The sequence below is a fragment of the Perca fluviatilis genome, chromosome 6 (genome assembly GCF_010015445.1).
Source record: "Perca fluviatilis chromosome 6, GENO_Pfluv_1.0, whole genome shotgun sequence".
Classification (NCBI taxonomy): Eukaryota; Metazoa; Chordata; class Actinopteri; order Perciformes; family Percidae; genus Perca; species Perca fluviatilis.
Window position 1 is genome coordinate 12,609,799 of NC_053117.1, and position 27,275 is coordinate 12,637,073.

General features: G+C 40.1%; 1 protein-coding gene across 1 annotated transcript; it reads right to left on the reverse strand.

Annotated features, from left to right (window-relative positions):
• Positions 1–617: 617 nt before the first annotated feature.
• arrdc1a (arrestin domain containing 1a) lies at positions 618–25,325 on the reverse strand. Its single transcript, XM_039804145.1, has 8 exons — positions 25,147–25,325; positions 21,799–21,909; positions 19,302–19,352; positions 11,636–11,790; positions 10,203–10,385; positions 6,605–6,781; positions 3,861–4,401; positions 618–1,919 (listed from the first exon to the last, which is right to left on the reverse strand). Exons 1-8 carry the CDS (start codon positions 25,262–25,264, stop codon positions 1,882–1,884), a joined length of 1,374 nt encoding a protein of 457 aa, XP_039660079.1. The 5' UTR covers positions 25,265–25,325; the 3' UTR covers positions 618–1,881.
• Positions 25,326–27,275: the final 1,950 nt, after the last annotated feature.

A 27,275-nucleotide genomic window follows, 5' to 3' on the forward strand; every position in this document is an offset into this window, starting at 1 on the left:
AAATGTGTATATATATATATATATATATATATATATATATATATATATATATATATATATATATATATATACACACATTTTATTTTTACCTCTTGCTTGTACATTTTTAGCTACATCTGTCTCAGCTTTGTTGTTTTTGTTCATGTATATGGTTTACATAATGTGTATCAATCTGTGGAAGTACTTTGTGAGCTGCAGACAACTGTTAAGTACTTCCTTCATGTGTCCATATACTTTTGTATACTTACAAATAAATTTGATACTGATTGTAGTTACAGATTGGTGATATTACAGGCTGTTTTTTGTTTTTTTTTAGGTTTCCAGCAGGCAGCATTGGAGGCTTGAGTCTGTTCTCTAACATGAAAAGAAATCCTCTCCGTACATGCTGTAACAAATGTGATTGGCCCAATTCTACACATTCTTGGCAAACACAACCACTATTTTTTGCATGTACAGACATGCTACTAATATGTACATTATCAATTAGTAAGGTTACATCCCTTTAAAAGCTACATCTAATGTAACGGCATCCGAAAGCAGAATTGGGTGTTTATGAAATAAGAACAGAAACAACCTCCCACTGCCATAGTCAGAAATATGAAACAGTTTGACGCAAGTGGTTTTAACACATTTATTAAAATCTTGACAACAGGTGGAAACACTCAAAACAATAAATATGTATATACATATTAAATGGTAGCCATGGCATTTGATTGGTTACAGCACATGCCAAATAACCACGCCCGGGGCTCGATTCTGGCCTTGGGACCTTTGTTGCATGTCATACCCTTCTCTCTCTCTCTCTACTAGGTGAAATAAAGATGAAAATGTCCCAAACAATATTTCTTAAAAAACATAAAAATTTAAAACTTATTCACAAAATTCTCCGATTAAGATAGAGGATGCAAAACGACATCAGGAAGGACCAAAGACAACTTAAAATCACAATGCTCTTGCATTATTGTACAACTGTTGTAATATAATAAATGAGACGGAGAAGGGATGTCTGGCATATACAGAACCAACAGACATTCAGCAGGGCAGGGAACACACTAAACACCATGTCTCGAAGGAAATCAACATAATAGTAATTTTAACACAGTTCAAGAACATGAATGTCGCAAATGATAACAGGGAAGAAATCATAAGAGGCTAATCTTATTAGCATTATATAAAAAGCTGTATGTAGACAACTTGCAACAGCAATATCGGGATTGTTCATTATCATAAATCAACATCTTTCTAAATCTTTCTAAACAAAGTGTTTGATCCAGTCTTAAATTTCAAACTAAATGAAAAATTTGCCAGAAGAATAAAGTTGATTTCACCAGTTTCCAATAATAATAAAAAAAAAAAATCCATAATTTTTTTATTTGGCTTCTGAAGAAATGAGGATATTAGACAAAATACCAGATGAGATGGGTTTGTTTTGCTCAGGCTTTCATACATAAAACGTTCCACCTTGACATCACAGATGCCATCTGAGGGATTTCTAAATAACCCACAACTAAGAACATGACTCCTCTTACCGTACAAAGAACAGCAAATTAAATTATGCAATTCCCCTCGTCTTTCCTTTCACTTAGTACCAAAAATAAAAATAAAAATAAAGGACAGCTATGGACTTGTTTAAAAGGAGAGAATAACCCCCATTAGATTAGTGAGGGTACTTCACTGGGCAGCAGTTACATTATGAAAAGATAAAACACCTTCATGATACCAGGTAACATTAGGTTTCCTGTTTCTTGCAATCATTTTGTCCAAGTAAGTTACAACCTTTTATTTATTTATTTTTTAAATGGCAGGACAACATTTAAAAAAAAAAAAATCAGAGTGAACTGATCGCCATTCTGGTGCAAGGTTGCTGGTTCCTTATCCACTTCATGTGTTGCAGCTCGCATCATAAGAAGGAGGTGCCTCTGTAACAGACAGTCACCATCAGGCCAGCTGGTCATTACATAAACACTTACATACACACACATTCCAAATGTGATGTCATCAGCAAAAGCCCCACAGCTGTATGAGGCAGGTGAGTGGCAATTCTTACATTTTTAGGCTCTGACAGATGTGTACACTTGCACCCACGCACGCACCTTGTAAATAAATGACAATTACTATGCTCTCCATTATAATGGTAGTCAAAATGTAGAAATGTTATGTACACCTGTGTATTGTTAATGCACACACCCTACTTGAAATTATTTTTTTGTTTTCTTCATAGATTCCTTTCTTTATTTTCCTCATAGATTCCTTTCTGACAGATAATGTTATGTGTGCATTAGGGATAGACCGATTATCACCCCTGGCCAATTAACGGGCTGTCTTTTGGCAGTTTGCAGATTATCTGTATCAGCATTTTATTTGCCTGATTACCAGTGACGTTAATTCATTAAAAAGTGGTCTACTTTTGCTTGGCAACAGCTCTGTGTCTGTTTGCTTCGGTTTCACTCACCACTGAGTCGGACTTAATGTCCCGCCCACAACACTATCTGACTCTCCTTTACTGTGTATTATTATGTTAAACAAAGTTTCCAATTTATTCACTAATTGCTTAAAGCATTTAAAGTGCTCATATTATGCTTTTTGGCTTTTTCCCTTTCCTTTATCGTGGTGTATTTTTTTTGTGCATGTAATAGGTTTACAAAGTGAAAAAGCCCAAAGTCCACCCCAAAGGGACATACCATCTCCAACAGAAAACACTGTTCACAAACTGCTCTAAACAGCTCTATTGTAGTCCATCCTTTACTTCAGAGACAAACGTGGTCACTTTGTAACACACGTCATAATGCTCACCTAGCTGCTAGCGTGGCACTCCCTCATACTCTGCTTTTGACTGGCTAGTAGTCCTTACCTAGGTAATGCACATGTGCGACTCCCAACAAAGATGGAACAGAAGTGAGATGCCTCACTCTGTAGCTAAAACAGAGAGCTCAACACACAGGGTGAAAAGAGGAGCTGCAGCAATGTACAGTACAACAAAAATATGGTGTTTTTTGAAAATTAAACCACATAAACCCATTCTGGTACAACCTCTAAATACAATTATAAACCTGAAAATTAGCATAATATGAGCACTTTAATTAAACCATGCTTGTGAGTACCCCAATTTTAGGGAAGTGAAATAGCAATTCACTGGAGTACACCTTAAAAAGTAGTCTACAGCAGCTGTGAGAAAGAAATGGATTACAAATATCTGTACCCTTATGTGTCATGACAAATGGAATATTACATTAAATACATAATAGTAACAGAGCATTATGAGAGTTAACAGTAACACCCTTATGCCAAACGGGAATATCATTGGCTGGCATTTTGGTTCAGGAGTGTGTTTTATTTTATTCATTTATTTAATGGGACGCATTTATATACTGTAGTGCTTTTATCCAAACCCCTTTATCATGTGCTTCTCAATGGCCCGATCATTGGTTAGCCGATTTTTATATCAGGGAGTTGCACCTTGTTGCATTTTTCATTTGGTTTGGGTTGCTTTCACACTGCACTTGCGTCAAATGCACGTTGTAAGCACACGTCACGCGTCTAAATGGTCGCCTCTTTATTGGACAGAATATCCGAAACCTGTCGACACCTCCTGATCTCAGAAATAACGACAAGTTGACATTTCTAATGTATTGGGTTTTCTGGTTCTGCTTTTCAGTTTTCTAATATTACAGAAGGGCTCCAGGGTTCGTTTTAAACATACCAAATGAGGTAGGTGTGAAAGCAACCTTAACGATGACGAATAAGTGTTCAAATCAATCCTAAATTACGGCCTTGTTCTTCTCTACGTACTGTACATCCTTATCCAGTCTGCATTCAGGACCCGAGCCTGCATGGTACAGAGTGAGCGTGTGCCAACTGACCTTGTGGATATGCTGAAGTGCCGTAGTCCGGAGGCAGGATGAGTGGTGTCGGCATTGAGCCAGCGCCATTCTCAGGGGGGTAAGGTGCTGTGGCCCCTGTGGACCCACTGAACATAGGCCCACTGGGTGCAGTGCTGGGCCCATTGGGCTGCTGATTGTGGGGAAAAAAGAGGCCGGGAGCATAGCTGAAAGCGTGGGGTGACACCAGCTGAGACTGGCGCTTGTTGGGGAAGCCATCGTTTATCGGTGTCCCACCCTCTGCTCCCTGGTGGTAGTCAGCGGGAGGAGCGCTGGGGGAATTAAGCGAGGACATCCTGGAGCGAGCGCTGGGGCGGGGAGCGGGTTTTGGGGCAGGGCGAGGGGCCACGTTGGGGGTGGTGGCGATGACGGTGTCAGGCGTAGAGGCCAATGCTGGCGTGTCTTCAGCTTTGGCAGAGGAGGGAGTGGCTGCTTTATTGCAAGGCTGCAGTTTTTTGTCTAGGGAGACGTTCCCGATGTGGATGGGTAACGTCAGCATGACATCTGGAGACTTTAAACCGACCTGATCAGACGAAAAAAGAGAAGGTTTTATATTTATATGCAGAATTTATACCCACAACCTAATCTTGTGTTTGATTCTTTTTCATTCTTTAGAAGCCAAAACTCATTATGAACACAAATACAGTAAGAGCAGCAAATGTAGACATCATTTTAATATAATTCTACAAAAAAAAAACATCCTGGACCAGACCAGTTTCTCATAAATTGATGAATAACCATGCTCCCTTTCTATGTTTTTTTTTGTATGTTCACCAACCAATCAGAGTGTCATCTCCCAATCCCTTTAAAAGCCAGGCGCGTTTGTACCTTGTTGCTTTGCTATTATGATGGTGGATTTGCTAAGTAGGAAGGAAATATTTTCAGGAGAAGAAACTGATCTGCACATCCTACCATATACCATTTCACATTGTAATATTTGTTATTTTTTTATCTTTTGGATGTTTGTATGCTGCTGCCCTGACCCTGTGTGTGTAACAAGCAGTGTGCACACGCATTTTACTAATGCGCTGTTAAAGTAACAATTAAATGCTGCGTATTGACTTTAGACCAGGTTTTTGTTGATCAATGGCGCGATCACTTTCCACTGCCTCAAGATAGCAATACGCCAAGAGTGCACCTGAACACACCTCCCTGTAAGACCAACACGCCCATGGAAAGACATAAGAGAGAGAAACAATTTTCGCATAATATATGGCAGCTGGTTCCCGAGATTAAGCAGTTACACTGCTGAGGACAGCGTTGAGTTAAAAAAAGTTAAGGACATGAAGGAAGAAGAATGTTCTGTTCTCTCACAGGCTTAATTAGCCACTGAAGCCATAACTAATGACTTGTTTTATTAATGCTCACGTTTGTATGTTAAATACAGAAACCCTGAGGGGCAAAGTTTTTGCAGGCAATGTTATCTCCTACGTAGGACATGCTATCTGAAAGTTTATCTCCTACTAGGGGTGGGGGAAAAATGAATACAGTATCGCAATATTTTCCGTGGCAATACTGTATCGAAACAGACGCCAAGTATCGATCTGTTTTTATATATGTGTTGGTCAGTTTATCTGCTTGACAATCCCATTTTGCAGCAATACAATTGAAGTGAGATGAACAAACAGAACTGTATCTTTTTTAGATAAAACAGATGTTGACAAAGTTTCCTTTTGGGGACATCATTTGAAATTGGGAAAATTTTTAAGTTGGAAAAAAGGTAATACATTGTAATATATCGCAGAATGTCTAGAATTGCAATAATATTGTATTGTGACGTAAGTATCGGGAAGATATTTTATCGTGAGGCCTCTGGTGATTCCCAGCCCTATCTCCTATGTAGATGTTGTCTTGTGCGTATGAGATAAACTTTTAGGCTTTGAGAGTGCGAAAGCTACGCAGATTGAAGTGCTTAGTGCGCCATACAAAAGACGTTGAAGTTCAGCCAAATGCAGCATGAACAAAACTGTTTTACGTTCTAAGTTAACTTCAAATGTCATCTGTAAAACATAATGGAACTGCATAGGCTTCTAAGTTTTGGCGAACATTGCCCGCAGAAAAAAAATAAAAATCACCCTGCCTTTTGGGGATCCATAGTTAAGTGTTTTGCTGGATATTAATTCATTCATGCAGTTGGAAGAGGTACTGCCAAAATAGAAAATGTAGGAAGAAAGACTGCTGGACTGATTATTATTGTGGTGAGAAGATTGAACCTCTTTTGCCCCATGACGTGACACATGAGATGACAAAAATCTCCTCAACCATTTTTGTTGGCCACATCAAGAGGTTTCATGATTTATTAAAGTAATTATCTTTGTGCCTAAGAGATGACAATAAAGTGATAACTTAAATACTACTTTTAATAAGGAGAAAAACAAGAAGTGCATTTCATCTGTCTAGGTATATTAAATCTTCTTGCGTTTTACATTTATGTTAATGTAATGCATTCAGTTCAGACTTGTGTGCCGTGTATCACAGAAATATTACAGGCCTGACATAGTCAAAGTGTTAAATTGAGGTAGTGTATTCAGACATGAGACCAACATGTAGAATTTCCACATTTACAGAGGGAGGTGAAGGACTGAAAGGGGCTGTGATGATAGATGTCCCTTACAAGTTGTCTTCAAATGTCAAATTTGTCTAACAATCAAAAACATGGACAACAGGACCACTTCACAAGAAAATACTGGTGAAAGTGCAACAGAGGATGAGCATATTATACTTACTTTGACATAATATTCGATCTTTATAAGTTCACAGCCAGCGAGGGAGGACTGAGGAAGAGGAGGAACGATGATCTGCTCCTTCCACTCCACCTCCTTGCCAGCCTTCACCACACCACCCTCCACCTCTGCTATCGTCCTCACGTCATAGGTGGGCCTCTTCGTCTCATAGGTCACTCTCTGAAAACACACGTGGACATGCAGATTCATAAACTGGACTCAGTAACGTTACATGGTAGAGTTGGGTACCGAACTCTGTACTTTTTTGGGTACCGACCGAATTACGTTGGTACTATGAGGACCGATTCGCGTTCATTCAAACGGTGCCAAATTTCGGTACCCGAGAGTGCTTTAGTGTGTCAAATGAGTTGCTACAAAGCTAATTACGACTATCAGCTCCACATAACTCTGTGTATTCTCAGTGTGGCTATGTTCAAAAGATGGTGGCGTCCGGTGACTTTCCCGCGCAGAAGCTCGAGTGAAGATAATTACCTCTTCTGAAGAGTCCATCATGTTTTTTTAATCCTTTGTGTCCTCCTTGGCTACTAGTAACTGCATCGAGGAGGGGTGGGGGGCACGTGCTCCATCACGGAAGGCTTGTATCATGTGGACACGCTGACAGTTTTGTTGTCATTACTTAGAATTTTCACGGGGGCAACAGACACTACCCACTATATAGGGCTCCGACCAGGGCATGAAATTAACACCCGCCCACCCGCCAAATGCGGGTGAATTTTGCAATTGGCGGGTAACACTGTCAATCTACCTGCCACTTTGCCGGTTAGCCAATGAGAATTGAGTGATTCAGATGCTTAACTATCGGTAAGCAGGGTACGCGGTTGCTTACGGGCCTGGTCCAATCAGGGGCCCGCATCACTGAAAGACATTGATTGACAGCCGGGGCTCCATATCGCGCAGCAACTGACCAAGCGGCAGGGAGAACGGGTCAAATTCATTTCCTTGTTTATGTTATGAAGACGAGACGTGTGTGACTCGAACATCTCACATTACCAACAAAACGTACAGCGAATTGACCGTGCAAAACATTTCAGACTGTCCTGCCAACATGTCTACATTGTAACATCAATGTACGCTGGAACGATTTTTCACTCTTAAGTCTCTGAACGTTGCTGCTGTTTCATCTTGTCAGCTGTCTGCAGCGGGCGGGCCTGTTGCTCCGTTTCCCCCGCGACTGACACTCACACACACACACTCACACACGGTGGATGCAGGAAAAAACGCAGATGAGACCTACAGGATGACCTAAATTGTGGACAGCTACTTAATTGTAAGTCCAATGATAAGTTAAAGTCCAATATGAAACCATATGAATATGAGTCCCAGCCCAGGATAGGAAATGAACTAACAATGTAAAGATCAACAAGCCACTGACACATATGTTCGTATTTGATTCATTCAATAAATTATTATTTTGTGTCTTAAATCCACCAGCCGTTTTCATATTATACCAACATCATCATCCTGAGCCTTTTTGGTAAGGTTCCTAGAAAATCTCAGCCCAGAGTAATTAATTAATAGTACTAATTATTATTCTCCCCAAAACAAGTTTCCTTTTGATTTATTTTTTTTATTTTTAAGAACTATACAAAAAAAGTTGCAACTTCTTTGCAACAACTCATGTGTTATGGTCCACATTCACCAGTGTTTTTTGTTGTTGTGGTGCGCGTAGGCTACTCCTGATTTTGTCAGTCCTCTCATCTCTTATATTCAGTGGTGTAACGAGCCAACACCGGACCCCTATGCAGTATTATCAAGGCTGGGCCCCATGTCCATGAGTAGGCTACCATGAATAGGACAGGACAGGATCATAGAGACACAGCAAGTCCTGTTTTTCACCTTGTATGAGGAAAAAAAAAAAAGTGGCTGGTAAAAAGTCACTTTGGCAAGTGGATTTAAAAATCCACCTGCCAAAGTGGCTGGTGGTCAAAAAAGTTAACTTCATGCCCTGGCTCCGACATACACACACAAACGCAGAGCTGCTGTGCAGATGGAGCAAAGTCACATCGTCTCGGCATTTGTTAAAGTCACAGCTAGTAAGCGAGTCCCGGCATTGCCGATAAAGCAGTTGCAAGTACGATTAGAGTTTTCAAAACTCCACGCAGACAGCGTTTGCTGCAATGTATTATAATGGAGAGGCGGTTAACGGTACACTTCCTTCAAGTTTATTTCTATAGTACATTTTTGCAAGGCAATTCAAAGTGCTTTACATAAAACATTAAAGAGCAGTTAAAAAGAGATGAAAATAAAAACGGGCTAAAATAGAATAAGATACAAATACAAGAATAAAAGTTCCAGTGCAGTGTATTAATTATTTGATTTAATAGGTTTTAGGGATGGGTTTGGGAGGAGAGAGGGAAGTGTTTTATTTTCTGCCATGTGTAAAATGTTCTAAATAAATAACAAAATGCTCTAAGTAAATAGGTTTGGAATTAGTTTTACAAATAAAATCAAAAAAACATTTATTACAGAGGGAAAGAACCAGAAATGGTACTGTTGGCTACCGGAACCAAATTTCAAGTACCGGTATTGGTACAAATGTCAACGGTACCCAACCCTAGTACATGGTGACTGACGAATACAAAAAGGTAGTCAGGTCACGTTCAGACCAGAAAAGAACATCCACCGGTGGGAGTGTCACTTCAATGGCCCATTAGTGTGACGTCCTGTTGTGTTATTTAACCCCCCAAATGTAGCACTGAGTAGATTATATTTTCTTTATTTAATTTCAAATTATTGTTTTCAGTCAGAACTCTTCTAGATCTGGACATTTCTGTCCGCACTTGTAGGCAGCTTCCTTTCACGGAGAAAGAGAGAAGAGACGGAGGGACTGTGCTTTGTTGTTGCAGGAAACATTTAGAAACTTCCGGGCAGTGTTTCGTTTCTTAGCCTTAGTAGGGTTTTAAAATTCTTGTGGCAGTGATGTTTCCCATTTACTGTACGGGACTCTCACACGGCCTCAACCGGGGACTGGCAAGTCTGATCGGCAGTTTTGTGATTGGCCATTGGTCATGGTGATTAGCATGAAGTCGTTTTTCCAAAAGTTAAATCTGTGTAACATTTCGCTGCTGCAGTTCTTTTTTCAGCTACAGCCTTTTTCAGTTCAGTGTGAGATTTATGTTGAGATTTTTTCTAAAAAAGATTTTTTGAAGTGTTATTTATTCCAAAAGAACTAAAATGATTTATTGAACATTTTTAGCATTAAAACACTTCATTTCCTGCATTCTGGTGAATTTTTATGCACCTATTTCTACCTTTTTCTGAATCAATGTATGCTGCAAATATCTTTATGTGAAGACAAACATAGATTACAATCCAAATATAAAAACATAAAGGAATATATTGAAGTAAGGCTCTCAGGCATTCTGTATTGCTTTCAAGCCCCGGCAATGTCGGCTTACACCGCTCCTGGTGTAAACCAGGACATTTTAGCGTCCCGACAGGCTTTTGTCGGGGCTCGGGACATTAATTTCAAAATCGGGACTGTCCCGGTCAAACTGGGACGTCTGGTCACCCTACTTAAATCCTGCTTAAACCTGACCATAACCTGCTCTTCACAGGTTTGGTCAGAAAAAGTGTTTACCTGCATCAGGCTGGCCGCCATGTTGCCTGTGGCCTTTCCAGACTGGTTGTGGATGTTGGTCAACACCTGGATGACCTGGCCTGGTGTGTAACCCTTCATGTCTGTCTGGGCCTTCATGTCCACTGTGCCGGTTTTCATCAGCATGTAGGTGAACTGCTGCGTCACTGCAGATGAACATTTTCCCTGCATGGAGGGCAGTGAAATAACATCAAAGAATTTATCAAGACAGACACACGTTGGTTAAAGGAACATTTAGATTTTATTTATTTTGTTTTCTTTCGGAGTTACATTACAAGTTAGATAGTGTCGCATTTCCAGACCTTCCTCCACAGTGCCGCGGAGGAGGGTCTGTCTAGTCCACACCGCATTCCAGGATGGGAGAAAAACGTGCTATGGTTTATTGATATTTCTTTAAACCAAATCACAATCATCTTGGGCGGTGCTAAGCGCATTATTAGTGGGGTCATTTAAGAGATACAAACGTGGGTCCATTAGCCCCGCGCTAAGCTACTCAGGGGCTAACGCTACTCTACGCTAACTCGCCCAGTGTTAGACCCAGGTGAAAAAAGCTTCTGGGGGGGTGTTTGGCTCGAGGTCATGGTGCAAAGGACCCTAGGGTAAATTACTCCGAACCATCACTTTAAGCCCGATTCACGCTTCAGTATAAAATCTACGCCATGGCTACATCATACCTAAGTACATGGAGACACAGACCTACGCCGGACTCTGCTAAAGATTTCCGACCGTGGTCAGAAAGCACAGGAGAGACACTTTGTTTCCCTCACTATGACTCTTGAGTCTAGAGTCGCTACTCGCTCCAAAGCTAATCGCTGTCATTCGCTCACTCTTGCTACCACACACTCCCCACGCACACACACAGGCCGGCCATTCTCCTAAAGAGATCGACACTTCAGGCCACTTAGGTAGGCTACGGCGAAAGCTCTGCGTGGAGCCTCCGCACAACCATAAATCAAGCTTTACCCTGCAGAGATCTGAGGAGCAGTTAACCATAGTCCCCATAAATCCACTGGAGTTTAAAATTACAACACAAAGAAAACACAAGGTAATGGACATCTGGTGTGGATAAAGACTACAACTTAGATGACAAGATGGATAGATATCGGTCTCATTGTGCCATTTACCCTGACACAATGAGGTCTGTCCACCAGAAAATTTTAAATCCGTGCAACAATGCCAGGGCTCACCTAACGTATGGGACAACCCGAACTATAGACGGAGACACACAGAAGTGCTGGGCAGATGGATAAACGGTCACAGATATTACATTTCTCTTGATGTAGGAAGTAAATGAACAAGAAACAATGTTGCTGTGTTTTGTTTTTTTTTTAAATCTAAAGACCGAGATCAGCCTTGTGCAGGTCTAACCAGTCGAGGACTGAACATATACAAACACACATCTAATCGTGTCTCACCCATATGTCTGGCACTTCATTCAGGTTTAGAAGGCTTAGCAGGTAGAAAGGTTTCTCTGTGCTGTAGTCCTTGGCGAATCGTGGTGTGTCGATGAAAGCTCTCACTCTGTAAATGATCTTACCATAGTTGCCTTCAAAAGATGTCGGAGCAGAGGCTGTGGGAAAGAAGTCAAATATGTATTAGTTTTATCAAATATAGCAAATACAGACAAAAATGTTTGTAATAGAAGAGTTATTGTACAGTTTTCCTTAGCCTTTTTATCTATTTGACTGGATTTTAAGACTTGCGTGGCTGCGCACTAAAAAGTGAGTTAATTAATGAATTAAGATAATAATGAAGTATGGCATTTGACCATGTTATATCATAGAAGAGAATAACTGCTCACACTATACACTATGACTATGCTCTACAGGCACCGATTTTCCTATTTCATAACCTTTCGAAACCTGGCAAATGTTATTTTCCTGACCTTTTCATGCAAACACTTGGAAAGAAGTGCTTACAGCGGTGTCCACAGTCTCGAACTGCCAAAGCAATAATCTTTTTTGTGATCAACATTTTTTTCTTTTTAACATACAATTTGCAATTGCCCCCTCGTCATCGCCACCCACCCAGACAAAACTCAAGAAAAGATGACAGTAACTACAATATTTAAGACCATTCAACAAATAGTAACAAAATAGCCAATAAACCAAATGAACACCAAAAGCCCATCATACACATCTACCTAGCAAAAAGCTTCTTAAGAGCCCTCCAGATAGCTCAGGTACCATTATTTTACCCCTTTTCTAGTATAGACATCCAATCTGGCATTTCTTTCAAACGCCACTCCTTGCAAGCCGACTTCCGGATTGACGGCACCCCTTCATTCTTCCATCCTTTTAAAAAGAATCTGTCTGCCTACCAAAGCAATAATCTTCCCACACACAACCCACACCAGACTCCAGAGTGTGTCCTGATACACCTGCAGGGAGCAGGAAAGCACACACACAGATGTTTCAAATGACAGATTTAGATTCACAACAGCTAAACGACCGGTTGGTTTGCTTTTGAGTTTCTGTGGTGTTCCTCGTCACACTGCGGAGAACGCTTTACCTGGGAAAATGACCTCCAGCAGATGAGTGGCCTTACAAGGGCTAAACACAAAGGCTGGCTGTGTTTTTCAGTGCTTGAGTGCCCATCATAATCAACAATGGCAACAGTATCTAGACATGAAGTGAAGGACAAGGTGTACTGTTCTCCAAGATTTATGACTATGCCGAAAAACACCAACCAAGTAAAAAAATGATTTAATGGTTTGTGTATACAAACTTTAAAGTGTGCAGGGTTGTTAAAATGTAATTTAGGACATCACAGCTTTTTAATCTCATTACCATAAGACACAGAAATAGCCAATTGTCTCTGTATCTTAGGATAACAAACTCATGTTTCTCTTATTGTTCTTTAGGAGTCAAACATTTGCTGATGTCATCAGAGAGTGCTCACACAGATTGCAATGCGGAAGTGGAACAAACTGAGCTGCTGACATTCCTCTGTACACATCAGGTGACGGGTAGTGGTGGTGGCAGATACAAATCTTGATTCTCTACTTTGGAACATTTTCAAGAATGTAGGGCTGCAACCAACTAGTTATTTTCATTGTTGATTAATCTGTCAATGAATCGATTAGTTGCTTGGACTATAAAATGCCAGAAAAATGGTGAAAAATGTGGATCAATGTTTCCAAAAGTCTTGTTTGGTCTACAACTCAAAAGATATTCAGTTTACGGTCTTAGTGGAGTGAAGAAACTAGAAAACAGTCACATTTAACAAGCTGGAATCAGAGAAGTTTGACTTTTATTTTAATAAAAAAAAAAAAAATGACTCAAACCGATTAATCTATTTAAATAGTTGCCGATTAATTAAAAAGTTAACAACTAATCAAATTAATCCATGAATCTCTGCAGCTCTACAATAATTGTTCTCATTCTGTGCCTCTAAAATAATAAAGACTGTAGGAAAAAGTGTGACCACTCACCGGTTTTCTTTGGTCACTCACTACACCATGTACCTTCAAGTTAAAAGTGTTCGTTAAATGGTAGATCAGAAATCAAATCAAGACACAAGATTCGCTCAGGTAACGTCTATCAAAGCTTTAGTGAATGATATTGCAAATATCAAAACTTATGCATTACGGAACATTGAGAGACTTTAAAGACAAGTCTCACTCTCTCTCCCTAGCAAACAGACAAAGTCTTCCCCGGGAATCTGGTGCCCACTAGCTCAAAACCTCACTCCTTATCCTTCTTCGCCAGCCCTCTTGCCCATCCCTGGTGATGCTGTTATCTTTGGATGTTGTCCAGGCACCTTGGTTCCTCACGCGAAGGTTAAAGCAAGGCCGCGCAATGTCATGAAATACACCCCTGCTCTCCCCGCTCCCAGGCCAAACGGACAGTTTGTTACAATTTGGGATACTTTAGGGTTTAGTTCTGTTTATCAAATGTATACACTGCTACAAAATGTTATAGGATGTTCATACTACTGAGACATGTATTAGTCTTTATCTTCTGCAGACCCAGGAGCGCTGCGAGCCGAGGTCACCTCATGACCTGAATCTTACCTCTCACCCCTTGCAAAACACGTCTTACACACAGCTGCACGCTGTCCAAGATCCAGTCTGTGAAATCGTCACCAAGTGCTGCCAAGTGCACTTCCAGTTAAAGTAGTAACGCTTGAGACATTGGCAATAACCGTAACTAAAAGAGATGAGGTGTTTTAGGGAGATTCTTCCATGTAAAAAACAAGGGCTGGGTGAAAATAATTGATTCTCCAAATAAAATCCCTTTGTTTGAGTGATCGGATATCAATTAATAAAATCCCGAAGTCAATCTTTTAAAATATTCCTTTTACCATAAAAACTTTTTGGGAGTCAGTTCTTAATGTAAAACATATTTGAGGGTTGCTTCTTGCTTGTACAATTTACAGCATAAGTTCTCTAAGAATCTCTTCTATATCCAAGAACAGTTGGTGTTGTAACTGAAATTTCTCTAACATAATTGATATTAAATTGAACCGTAGAGGTCATCAAATCGGGACCTTGTGAATCGAAATCTAATCTGGAAATCATTGGCAATACGCAGCCATAGTAAAAACTCTGAAACAACTGGCTAAAGTCACATACTCATGTCAAAATTCTCCCAATTTTTCCGCTTGGTTGAACATTAAAAGTACGGATAAAGTAACACATAATATAAAAAGGAAATCAAGTAGAACACCAGCATAAAACTATAAACTGGAAGGAAATTTTAGGTTGTGTACAACTTGGTTCTTATCACTTGTCACTACAACAAAGTGAGCCTGGTTAAGAAAACAAACAGCAGGAGGATCAGACAGGTTGTTTACATTACACAGGACTAATTACTACAGTAAGTACAGTGTCAAACATCACCTATAGTGCATCTACCAGCACAACAAACAGGTTTTCTATTTTTTTTGTTTATGAGATATATATATATATATCTATCTATCTATCTATCTATCTATCTATCTATATCTATATCTATATATATATATATATATATATATATATATATATATATATATATAACCCAAGCTGTTTTATGCACCACCAAATGTGAGCGATTATTGGAAAACGTCACATCAAATGTGAGCAATTATTGGAAAACGTCACATTTTCTTGGCAGGGGACGGCTATTTTGTTTTGTTTCCCGGTCCTCTAACACCCTGTAACATAATTTAGGTTAGTCTGTGTTGATTGTATCCCTCAGGTTGCCATAGGAGAAATGGGCGGGGCGGAGAGCCCGGGAGGGAAGAAAGAGAGGAGTGTTAATGAAGCATTTGGCTGGTGTTCCACTGAATGCTCTGTGTGCGTTCAGTTCTCTTATAAAACCTAGTTAGGCGAACTGTTTATAACAGCATTTCAAAGAACTGATCAGGAGCAGCGCTCCTAAATCCCTGGACCCTTAGCAGCGTTAAAACTGCCCACTCCCGCTCCCGATTTGTGTCCTGTCCCAATGCAGACCTCTGCCTAAAGCCTAAATCAGAGATAACAGGTACTACAGCAGTGGTTATCAACTTGCTTTGTTAACCCTGAAGGCTTTCTTCTTCAGGCTCTCTGCGTGTTCTCATAAAAGGGGGCGTTATAAGCTTCATTTGAATCTTCTACGCACACGGGCGCCTGGGTAGCTCACCTGGTAGAGCAGGCGCCCATATATAGAGGTTTACTCCTTAACGCAGCGGCCGCAGGTTCGACTTCCGACCTACGGCCCTTTGCTCCATGTCATTCCCCCTCTCTCTGCCCTTTCATGTCTTGTATTGTCGCATGCTGCTTACTAAGGCAAGAGAGAATGCTGGCCGAAAATTACTATTGTGTAGATTCATAAATTAATATTTATTTTACAACTCAATGCAGACCGTTTATTTCTAATGTGACAGCTGCTCATTCTACAGCTCTACACTCAAATTAACTTGATGCAGCAGAATTAAACGTTGTATTCAAGAGATGCGACACTGTCCCGTAATGAAGGAGACGTGGAACTCACTTTAGTTTGACAAATGAAAAAGAAATAAATTTTACTGATTGAATATTACCTGTAATAAATACCAATAGACTAATCAAATTTCTAAAATCTGTGTTCTATAGCTGCAATATACCAGCAGTGTAAAACGGACATCAGCAAATCAGGACCAATAACATTAACGTAATAAGTAGTCACACTATGGCTTGAAGGAATTGTAACACATTTCATATGCAAGTAAACGTCAAACTGATTAATAATATAGTGAACTGTAAATGTGAACATCATACTGATTAATAATATAGTAGTCTGGCTCAACAGATCTACATTGCTGGGAGAAAGCCGTGACCCTCCCCTCTCGCTATCTCTGCTATTGGAGGTTATCCCCTCCCGGTTGGGATTGGTTTACAGAAATACAAACAAGCCAGGGCGTTTTCTCTTCTATCCCAGAATAGATAAGCGGTGTAGCCAGACCTTACTCCAGCGCTGACACAGCGTTGTGGAGATAGGTCTAACAATGCGAGACTAACTATAACTATGTATTAATGTAAACATCATACTGATTAATTAATATAGTGAAATATTAATGTCTGATACCGGTGATTTTATAGAGGCAGTGTGGGAAATGTTCATAGAACACTACAAACATATACTGTACAGTAGTTCAGAGAGAGCATCAACAAGCGTACAAATAGAAAATGGTGTTCTTGCTCAGATTTTCTGCATAACTGATATGGGTCGCAAAAAAACACATACAGTAAGCGCAAAACTAATGATGCGTTACACCTCAACGAGTTCACATTCACAACCTATTCCTTCTGCTGAGAATCTGTACGGCTCATAGATTGAATATTGACTATAGAGTAACTATTTCCAAAAGGAGTGGATTAGTGAAAGGAGCTTTGTAGTGTTCTTTGGACAATATGCTGCCCACATTGGCTCTAAGAAGCTTCTATAAAATCACAGGTAACATGAGCCTACATTTATAGTTCACTATATATTATGTAAAGCTTTAGAAATTTGAATAGTCTTATTAGTATTTATCACAAAGAATATTCAATCAATAAAATTCATTTCACTTTGACTTGTCAAAAACTAAAAGGGAGTTCTACGTGTCCTTCATTACGGGACAGTGTCAGACCTCTTGAAAACAACATTTAATTCTGCTGCATCAAGTTTATTCGAGTGTAGAGCTGTAGAATGAGCAGCCGTCACATTAGAAATAAACGAGTCTGCATCAATGCTGTTAAATAAATATTCATTCATGAATTTACACAACATTTATTTTTCTGCCAGCATTCCCGCGCTCTTGCCTCAGGACGAGGCACTCGTTGGGACCATTTTGTGTGTTAAAAGAGTCAAATGACGCTTTAAACGGCCCCCTTTTATGGGAATGAGCACAGAGCCTGAAGAAGAAAGCCTTCAGGGTTAACACAGCAAGTTGGTAACCACGGTTATCTCTGATTAGGGCTTCAGGCTTTGATGAGCCAGCTAAGTGTACTCACCAATTAACTTGGTGAGTACACTATGCAACAGGGCTGGGCTGATGACAGGGGGGAAGAGCTGTAGAGTAGCAATCAATGAGAGTCAGCTTAAAGATTATCAGGGTTTTCATTTAACCTAACCCAAAGTCTTAAAATCTCTACTATAACTGGTAAAAAAAAAAAAAAAAAAAGCGGCCCAGCTGGGGTAGTTTTTGATTTATTTATTTTCTACCAGTTATAGTGAGATTCAAAATGCAAACAAAGGTGTGTCCTAAGGAGAGAGCCTGAGAGCTCCTTACTCTCAGCCAAAAAAACTTTCCAATTATTCTCCCATGCTGAGGAGGTCAGAGTGGGTGGAGCCACCTGGCAGGAATGTACAGTATGCTTCCAATTACCCTGGCCCTCATTACCCCACAGTTAATATTGTTACTGACATAAGGCTGATTCATAGTACGACATACATAAGTGGCCTACGCCACTTGTGAGTATTTATAGCTGTGTCTGCGTCGATCTAGCATATCTCTTTAAGAGAATGTCAGAGCCGGTAGGTTTGGCAATGGCAATTCTATTTGTGTAGCACCTTTCATTAGATGTAAACCCTAAGTGCTTTACATTAAAAACAGCATAAACATTAAAACAAAGAGGGGAGAAGTGTGTGTTCAAATTTGTTTATTAGGCTAAACCCCTTGAGAGGTTATCATCTGGTTTTCGAGGGTAGAGCGAGTGTGACTGGGATTAGCTCCTGAGCCAGTACCGACAAAGCGTCTCCACTGTGCTTTCTGACCACGCTCGGAAAGCTGTAGCAAGAAAAGTTTAACCTTATCCTCGATTTCATGTTGTTCACGGTAGGGATAGATCGATTATAGGCCATGGCCGATTATCGGGCCGTTTTTTGGCAGTTTGTAGATTATCTTTATTGGCGTTTCATTTGCCTGATAAACGACAAAGTTAATGAATTATCGCGCTACTTTGACTCCGCTAGAGCTCTGCGTCTGTCCCCTCTGCTTCGGTTTCACTCACCACCGAGTCTGACTTAATGTCCCGCCCACAACACTAACTATCTTTTACTGTGAACGTTTCTAAATGTATTAAATAAGTGCTTAAAGCATTTAAACAAAATTTTGTGTTGGAGTTTGTAACATTCCAAAATCGGCCTTGAAAAACCAGTATCGGTCGATCCCTAGTTCACGGAGGAGAACCTGGAAACGAGCGGGTGGAAATGTGACGCCAATCACAGTTGCTGCAGCCTGCGTCGCCACGATGTAAAAATTACATTTCTGGGGAGGTGCACATCAGGCTATGGCATAGGGTCCGTATCTACGTGTACTTACGTGTACCTCCGGCGTAGATTCAACGCAGAACCATTTATCAGGCTATAGGCTAAAAGTTCCGTAGAGCTGTCATTGGATCCATTGTCAATTTAAAAATATGGATTAGAGCGGGTCTAAAGTGTAGCAAATTGAATAGCGAACCCAAAATTGTCAAGTTCAAAGTACTGCCTTTGTATAATAAGAGGGGCTGGTGCAAACAACTACTGGAAACACTCATAAGCCCCAGTGAATGATGGGATAAGAGCCCCGTCCTCACAATATCACCATGCCAGGACATGTCTGTCAAAACACACACACACAAACAGAAAAGAATGCGCAGAACAAAGCTCCTACCTGGTATGAGAAACTTGAAGGGATAGGTTTGCACTCCCTGTATCAGGGTTCCTGTACGGGACACAGAGAGCACAGAGAACATCTGTCAGTGGAAACCGTACCAATCACACTGCTGTTTCCCACCAGCAGATATGCCTCTGGGCTGCATGCAGTATCCACGGTGGAAAATGGACACCTTCACTGCTACGTTCTTTGTACCTCAATTATTTTTAACCACACTACTGTTTTACCTTTACATTGTGGGAAAATTTGTGTCTAAAATCTTTTGAGTGTGTGGATAGTTTTTTTTCACAAGCAGGTGTTTATTTGGTTATTTTTCAACCTATTTCCTCATACATTGGTGTATAAGTGACTAATGTGAGCAAAAATCTTTGAAATTGGTCCAGTATTGAGCGAGAACGCTGTAACCGGCAGCTGCGAACCGGGCTGCAATGTAACCCTATTGGGCAAATGTGCATCAGCAATTTTGTTCACTAAAAGTGCTGTTTTTGCCACTGACAGGCTCAGGTTGTTATTCTAAGTGTCTGACAACATCACGGAAAGGATCCCCACAGAGGTCAACCTTTTTGTTAAAGAGTAAGATCCTATTTGTTTCGCCTAATTCACCAGATTCCATTTAAAATAAACAATACTTTTAGCGTGTATAGAGCCAGCATATTTCCACATGCAAATGAGTGTATTAAAGCTACAGTGTAAGAATTTCTCCCATCTAGCAGTGAAATTGTATAGGACAACCATCTGAATATTACTTTCTAGCCCCTCCCATTCCGATCGCCGTATTATTCCAAGAAGTACAACTTCGTCCGTGAGTGTTCCTTCCAGTCTAATAATAGTTTTATGTTTTCTTTATTTTGGTACCATTTCATTGCTAACATCAGCTATCAGGTTCCAAACAAATGCAAGCTAATGTTAGTAAAGTATCAGCATCATCCTCCATCTTCAACAGGCTTTCAAATCTGCCGGCAGTCACGATTAATCTCCTCCTGGCATTTTTCACGGTGCCACTGAGTGTAAAAGCGCGAAAGGCGGAGGTATGTCCTTTGGCTAAGGTATTTTAAAGATGGAGAATGGCAGAATACATAGAGCGACTCGCTCGTATGTATTCTGCAGATTCTATGCTTACGAGAATACTCTGAAACAACATTACACATTTTTTTTCAACCTAGTCTCACACTGCCAGACCTATCTCCACAGCGCTGTGGAATAAGGGTTGCCCCTCCATACATACACTCCTGGATAGCAGAAAAACAAACGCTCTGGCTTGTTTGCATTTCTTTAAACAAATCACAATCGTCTTGGGCGACGCTAAACTCCGGTCTCAGAGACGGAGGATCTGTACATTGGTCTCAGAAGGAACTTGTTTTGGTGGAACACTTGCACGCTGCTAAAGAAAACGCCGCCTAAAATATTTAATGTATTGTTCACACAATACAGTAACGTGAGCTATTTAAATTAGCTGGATACATGGTTAAATGCAATTTGCTTTTATCAGCGTATTGTCATATGTATTTTGTCCATAGAAATCCCAGCCAATCGGTCCCAAAACGTCCCAGATAGAGAGGAAATACCGTAAACATTTTCTTTGTAAATCTTTACCATCATTCCCTGAAAGAACAAAACAGGCCCGCCTTGTTGCACGATCCAAATTTTCGTTTTGGTTGTGGTTTACCAAAAAGGCCGGAGTTTAGAACGGCAACGCGAAGAAAGCGGAAGGGGAGGGACATCTGGCAAACTATCTGGTAAATGAACCGTCTAGACTGATTTTTAACCAAACCAGAGTGGGGATTGTTGGAACAGTGGAAAGACGAACCAAGATGGCTTTTGATTATTTTATTTCTGTCGACTTTGACTGAAGTGCATTTTACGATGATAAGATTACTGGTTATTTAAATGGAGTCTGATGGGTTTGGCAATTGTGATTTCGGGGAGGTTTCATGTTAAAAAGGTGTCAAAATAGACCTTACTCTTTCACAAAAAGGTTAACCTCTGTAGGGATCATTTCCATAATGTTGTCAGACACTTAGAATAATAATCCTCCTGCAGTGGCGCTGGTTCGAATCCGACCTGTTGCCCTTTTCTGCGTGTCATCCCCCATCTCTCTCCCCCTTTCATGTCTATCCACTGTCACGACCTAAAGGGAAAAGCCCCAAAAAAAAAAAAAAAAAAAAAAAAAAAAAACGAAGACGTAAATTGAAGGTGCGCAATTGCCCATTAATGTTGCAATGCAGCTTGTTTCGCCGCTGCCCACTGCAGCAGTCTCGCTCAATACTGGACAAATTTCAAAGACTGTTTCCATCTGTCACTTAGACACAGAAATATAGGAAAATAGGGTCCAAATTTTTTTTACCCTTTTAGGCCAATTGAGCTCTCTAATCTGTGTCTGGACACTTGCCTCTACATGATCTTTGATGTGGTAAACTGCACCTATCGGATACTGAAAACCAATAACTCTTTGGATCAGTTTTGTAGTTAGCACTGCAACTGTTCGGCAGCATACCTTTGTCTGCAACAGAGATGGTACTGTTGAAGTACTGCTCCTCCTCAGACCATGCCGTCTCATTTATCTTACTGGTGATGCCACAGAAACCATTGCAGTTCACTTTGATTGCTGTAAATGAGAATGCACAGTCTTTAGGTTTTAGCCACAGATAAAAACAAATTTGTGATTAACATTTTAAAAACAACATACAATTACACAAATAATGTTTTAAGTAGCTGCAGCAAAAAACCCTTGTCATAAGCAAATTATGTTATTAGTCATTATCTTTCTGGTGTGTGTGTTGCGTTTCTTAGACAATCTGGCAAAACTAAATGGGAGGGCGCTAAGGCCTTAAAATACAGGCGGAACCCAGGAGAAATGAGAGTGTGGGCAGGTATAGTATATGTCCACATCGACACATTTGTAATCCTTTTTTAACTTTCCAAAATAAAAAGAAAACTTGTCAGTCTAAAACACTAAACAACACAAATGCTTAACAGTCCATAAGTAACCTCATCATACCCACTGTATGCGAAGTGAACCACAATGACATTTGATTTTAAATGCATTGTCAGTATTTGCCCAATAATACGCCTCAGGGCCCAACCCGCTTAATAATCCATCAGTGATTCACACTGTTGCAAAGGGAGAGTTTGTTTCCTGTTTAAAGCTGACAGTCAAACCCGCTCTACCTGAAGAGGAATGTACATAGACTGGAGGCACTGTCATTCAGACAGAAACACCCAAACACATAAAAGCTGCTCTCAGCAAGTCAACAGATACAGACAGACACAGAGAGACACACAAGAGAGAGAGAGAGAGACACACAGAGAGAGAGAGAGAGAGACACACAGAGAGAGAGAGAGAGAGAGAGAGACACACAGAGAGAGAAAAAAAAAAAAAAAAAAAAAAAGAGAGAGAGAGAGAGAGAGAGAGAGAGAGAGAGAGAGAGAGAGAGAGAGAGAGAGAGAGAGAGAGAGAGAGAGAGAGAGAGAGAGAGAGAGAGCACTTGAGTACGATCTCAAGGAGAAACTTTGATAATTAGTAAGCAAGTAAGTAAGTAAGTACGTAAGTAAGTACTAAAAAGTATCTAAAGCCTATGAGAAATGGGAACTCAGGCTCCAGCACATACACAGTATCATGTTAAACAAGCCGAAACCTAGTATATGGCTGGACTGTGCATGGCATACGATAAATATGAATTGAGCACCAGTCAATGAGTAGAACCACTGTAAAAGGCAGAAACATGGTCCATGCAAGTAGGTAAACACAAATGACAACGCCTGGCATAAACGCGCATCACGCGAAAAGCACAAGCTTTAAGAAGTTGGATTGCAAACTGTTTACGCCAAATTCTGACTCTACCATCTGAATGTCTCAACAGAAATCGAGACTCATCAGACCAGGCAACATTTTTACAGTCTTCAACTGTCCAATTTTGGTGAGCTCGTGCAAATTGTAGCTTCATTTTCCTATTTTTAGTGGCGATAAGTGGTACCCGGTGGGGTCTTCCGCTGGTGTAGCCCATCTGCCTCAATGTTGTGCGTGTTGTGGCATCTCAAATGCTTTGCTGCAGACTTTGGTTGTAACGAGTGGTTATTTGAGTCAAAGTTGATCTTCTATCAGCTGGAATCACTCGGCCCATTCTCCTCTGACCTCTAGCATCAACAAGGCATTTTCGCCCAGAGGACTGCTGCATACTGGATGTTTTTACTTTTTCAGACCATTCTTTGTAAACCCTAGAAATGGTTGTGCGTGAAAATCCCAGTAACTGAGCAGACTGTGAAATACTCAAACCAGCCCGTCTGGCATCAACAACCATGCCACACTCAAAAGTTGCTTAGATCACCTTTCTTTCCCATTCTGACATTCAGTTTGGAGTTCAGGAGATTGTCTAGACCTGGATCACACCCCTAAATGCATTAAAGAAGCTGCCATGTGATTGGTTGATTAGATAATTTCATTAACATGAAATTTAACAGGTGTTCCTAATAATCCTTTAGGTGAGTGTAGGCTACAGTATAACCCTTCAAGGTAGGGCTGAGGTTACCATTGAGGTCATGTCTTCTGATTCTTTTTCTTCCTGGGAATTTAAAAGTTTTCAGAACTTAAGGGAGTTTACATTTTATATTGGTGGAAATTTTATCGGCTGATTCCAGTATTTAGTTTATTTAAATTAGTTTTTTATTCTTTTCTTTGTCTCAAGTTTATTTCTTATAAACCAATTCCAATGAAGTAGGGGCGTTGGGTAAAACGTGAATAAAACAGAATACAATGGTTCAACTGAATACACTACAAAGATATTTAATGTTCAAACTGATAAACTGTTTTTTTGCAAATATTCACTCATTTAGAATGTGATTTTGAATTGAATATAGGTTGGAAAGGATTTGAAAATAATTGTATTCTGTTTTTATTTATGTTTTACACAATGTCCCAACTTCATTGGAATTGGGGTTTGTAGATTAAATATAATTTTGTAAGATTGTAGGTCATTAAATAACAGTTTCATTATTTTCCCACCAATTGTTTTTCCATTTCTGAGAGTGTGCCGAGTCACTGTCCAATGAAAACCATGTATCAAATTTGAAGATCTGATTTTTTTATTTTATACTAATAAAGTTAAAGATTACGTATTCTTTTATGGGTTGAGAAATTTCTCCTACTTCTTAGACTAAATAAACCATTTAAAACACATTGGATTATCTGAAAATAATATTGCCCCAAAGCTAAAAGCAGGAGTGTTTATCTTGGAGAAAAGTTTAAGTTTTTGGAGAGGTATGGTTTTCACAGGAGACCTTCATGTTAAAACATTTTTTACAGACTATGTAACAATTAATTGGGTGAATTAACCATTTAAAAAAATGTAACTGCAAATAAAAAGATAGGAGTTCATTTTTGGTGTGTGGTCAAATATTTCTGTAGGAGGGGAGACTCGTGATCTCAGTATTTAAAATCCCATTTATGGCCCCGTCTCTAGGGTTATGATAATGAAAGAAAAATCAACCTACTACTCCATTATGTCCCATTAAAATCTCTCACTGAAACCCAGATTCAATCTGTAAGAATATTACAGAAACATTATAGTGAAGTGCTGTAGGAAATGACTTAGGCTAAAATGCCATTAAAATCCAATTTTGAAGCCATAACTACCCCAGACAGAGTACCAGAGACTATCATATCAACATGAAAGTGATTTTCACATAACATAGACTATTCCCACAGTGGAATGATAGTGTGAGAGGCCTAATTTACAACCCATGTTATCTTGGCTAAAACCCTTACTTCCTTGTTTAGCGACGGCGGCTTTTTACCAACAGGTGCGCGAATATTGGCTGAATAACCGCAGTGTTAGCAGCCTCTTACCTTTACACTGCAGCGGCTGTCCCAGTTTGAATCTCACGGTTCCAGAGATAGACTCACCCGGAGTGTACACCACTTTGTTTTTGTCAAACGTGATCTCAAACTCCTGAAGTTTGCCCATGTTTGGCCCGATCCACAGCGAGAGTGAAGCTCACCTGGTCGCGCAAACAACATGAGCATTTCCGACTCTCTATCCCCGCCCCTTCGCGTGACGTCACTGACCTCTCCAAAATGTCTGATACATGTGTTTCATCACGTTGAAAACTGTTCATTGTGATGTTTAATAGGCTATAATTTTTCAAATGCTCAGGCATGCAATGCACTGGAGTTGCTTTTGCCTCTTTTGTGATGTATATGTAACAAACTTGTTTTGCTATCTTGGCCAGGTCTCTCTTGAAAAAGAGATTTTATATCTCAATGAGACTAACCTGGTTAAATAAAAGGTTAAAAAATAAAAATAAAAAAACAATGTTGCCAACTTGCCCCTAAATATGCTGAAAAATAAAAAGGGTAGGCAGGCTACCAGCTACATGCAGTGGGTTAACAGCATGCAGAATGTTTTATTGCATGTAGTTTTTCTCCATTTTACAGACACCCATTAGTGCACTGCATCTTGTTTTCTCCACACATTAAACTTAGATGAGATTATTTTATTGGGGCTTTTCCCTTTATGTGTGGTGACAGTGGATAGACAGGACAGGTGGGAGAGAGATGGGGGATGACCAGTGACAAATATATAATGGACCAACAGATCCCGTTGCTCTGGACGGAGACCAGTGAAGGATATTAGAAGCACTTTTACGTTGCGTTACTTTGCAGCCTCCAACTGAGCTTGAAGACGTAGATGTGACGTGAGCAACCTGTCTGAAAGTTGGAAGTCTTCTGGTAGCTGTAGCCATCTGAATGTCTCAACAGAAATCGAGACTCATCAGACCAGGCAACATTTTTCCAGTCTTCAACTGTCAAAGAGAAATCTCAATCATTCCGAATCTTGCAGAGACTGAGAGCGTAGGGATATGTAAGGCGATAATATAGGTGCAGGCTAATTATTGCTAACTAAAATGCTAGTTAACATTAGTAATTAAACTTAAACAGCTAATGTGAGTCGAAACTGTCTGCGAGCTTCTCCTGTACTGTACGGTAATTTCTCTACTGTACAACAGTGCGTGGTTATGACACAATCGTTAGCCTATTTTTACAAAAACGTCTGCTACGGAGCCATAATGTGAGGTACAGGGTAATGGAGCCTTTTCTACATTGTCATGTTTCTTTAGAAATAAACAATGGACAAATAAAGTCTTTAAACACTTCAAATGTAAAGTTATTCGCTGTCAAAGTGGCGCCAAAATGAATGGCAGTCAATGGAATGCAAACGGGAGGTGATGGCTTGTTAGCATCAAAATGGCGCCATAGGAGCTACGCGTTCCGAGCAGAAGCTTAACCCCTTGGGGATGACACGCAGCAAAGGGCCACAGGTCGGACTCGAACTGGGGCCGCTGCAAAGGACTCAGCCTACATGGGGCGCACGCTCTTGTGAGCTAGAGGTCGCCCCAACGAGTCGCGACCCCCAACAATAATATAGTTGGTGACGTATTTTCATTTTTTTCCCACAACCATCTGGTGCAGCAATGGTTCCCAACCAGGGGTACATGTAACCTACAGGGGTACTTCTGGAGTTACTATAGTGTACATGGAAAGTAAACTGTATAGCTCAACTAATTTGAAAACATATGAATTACCATTTGATTAAATTATATCCATATATTAACATTAAGTCAACTGTTACACATGAACACTAGGTGCTGCAGTTATGTAAGAGTGTGTGAAAACTAGTTTGCAAGGAAGCACAGAAGTTTTAAGTTTTAAGTTTAAAAAAATTACTAAACAGTTCAAATGATTAGCTAAAATAATGGAAAAACTGTTAAAATAGTTAGCTGAACTGTAAGTAATGCAAGTAATGTTAATGGATAAAGGGTTGAAACATTCAGCTTCACACCAAGTAGTTGCTTAGTATAGTAGTAGTACCATTGCTGATCAAACCAACATTAATATTGACAGTTCAGAATATCCAGTTTTATATAATGAATAGTTATACATTTAATACATACATTGGGTATCGATTACAACCCAAG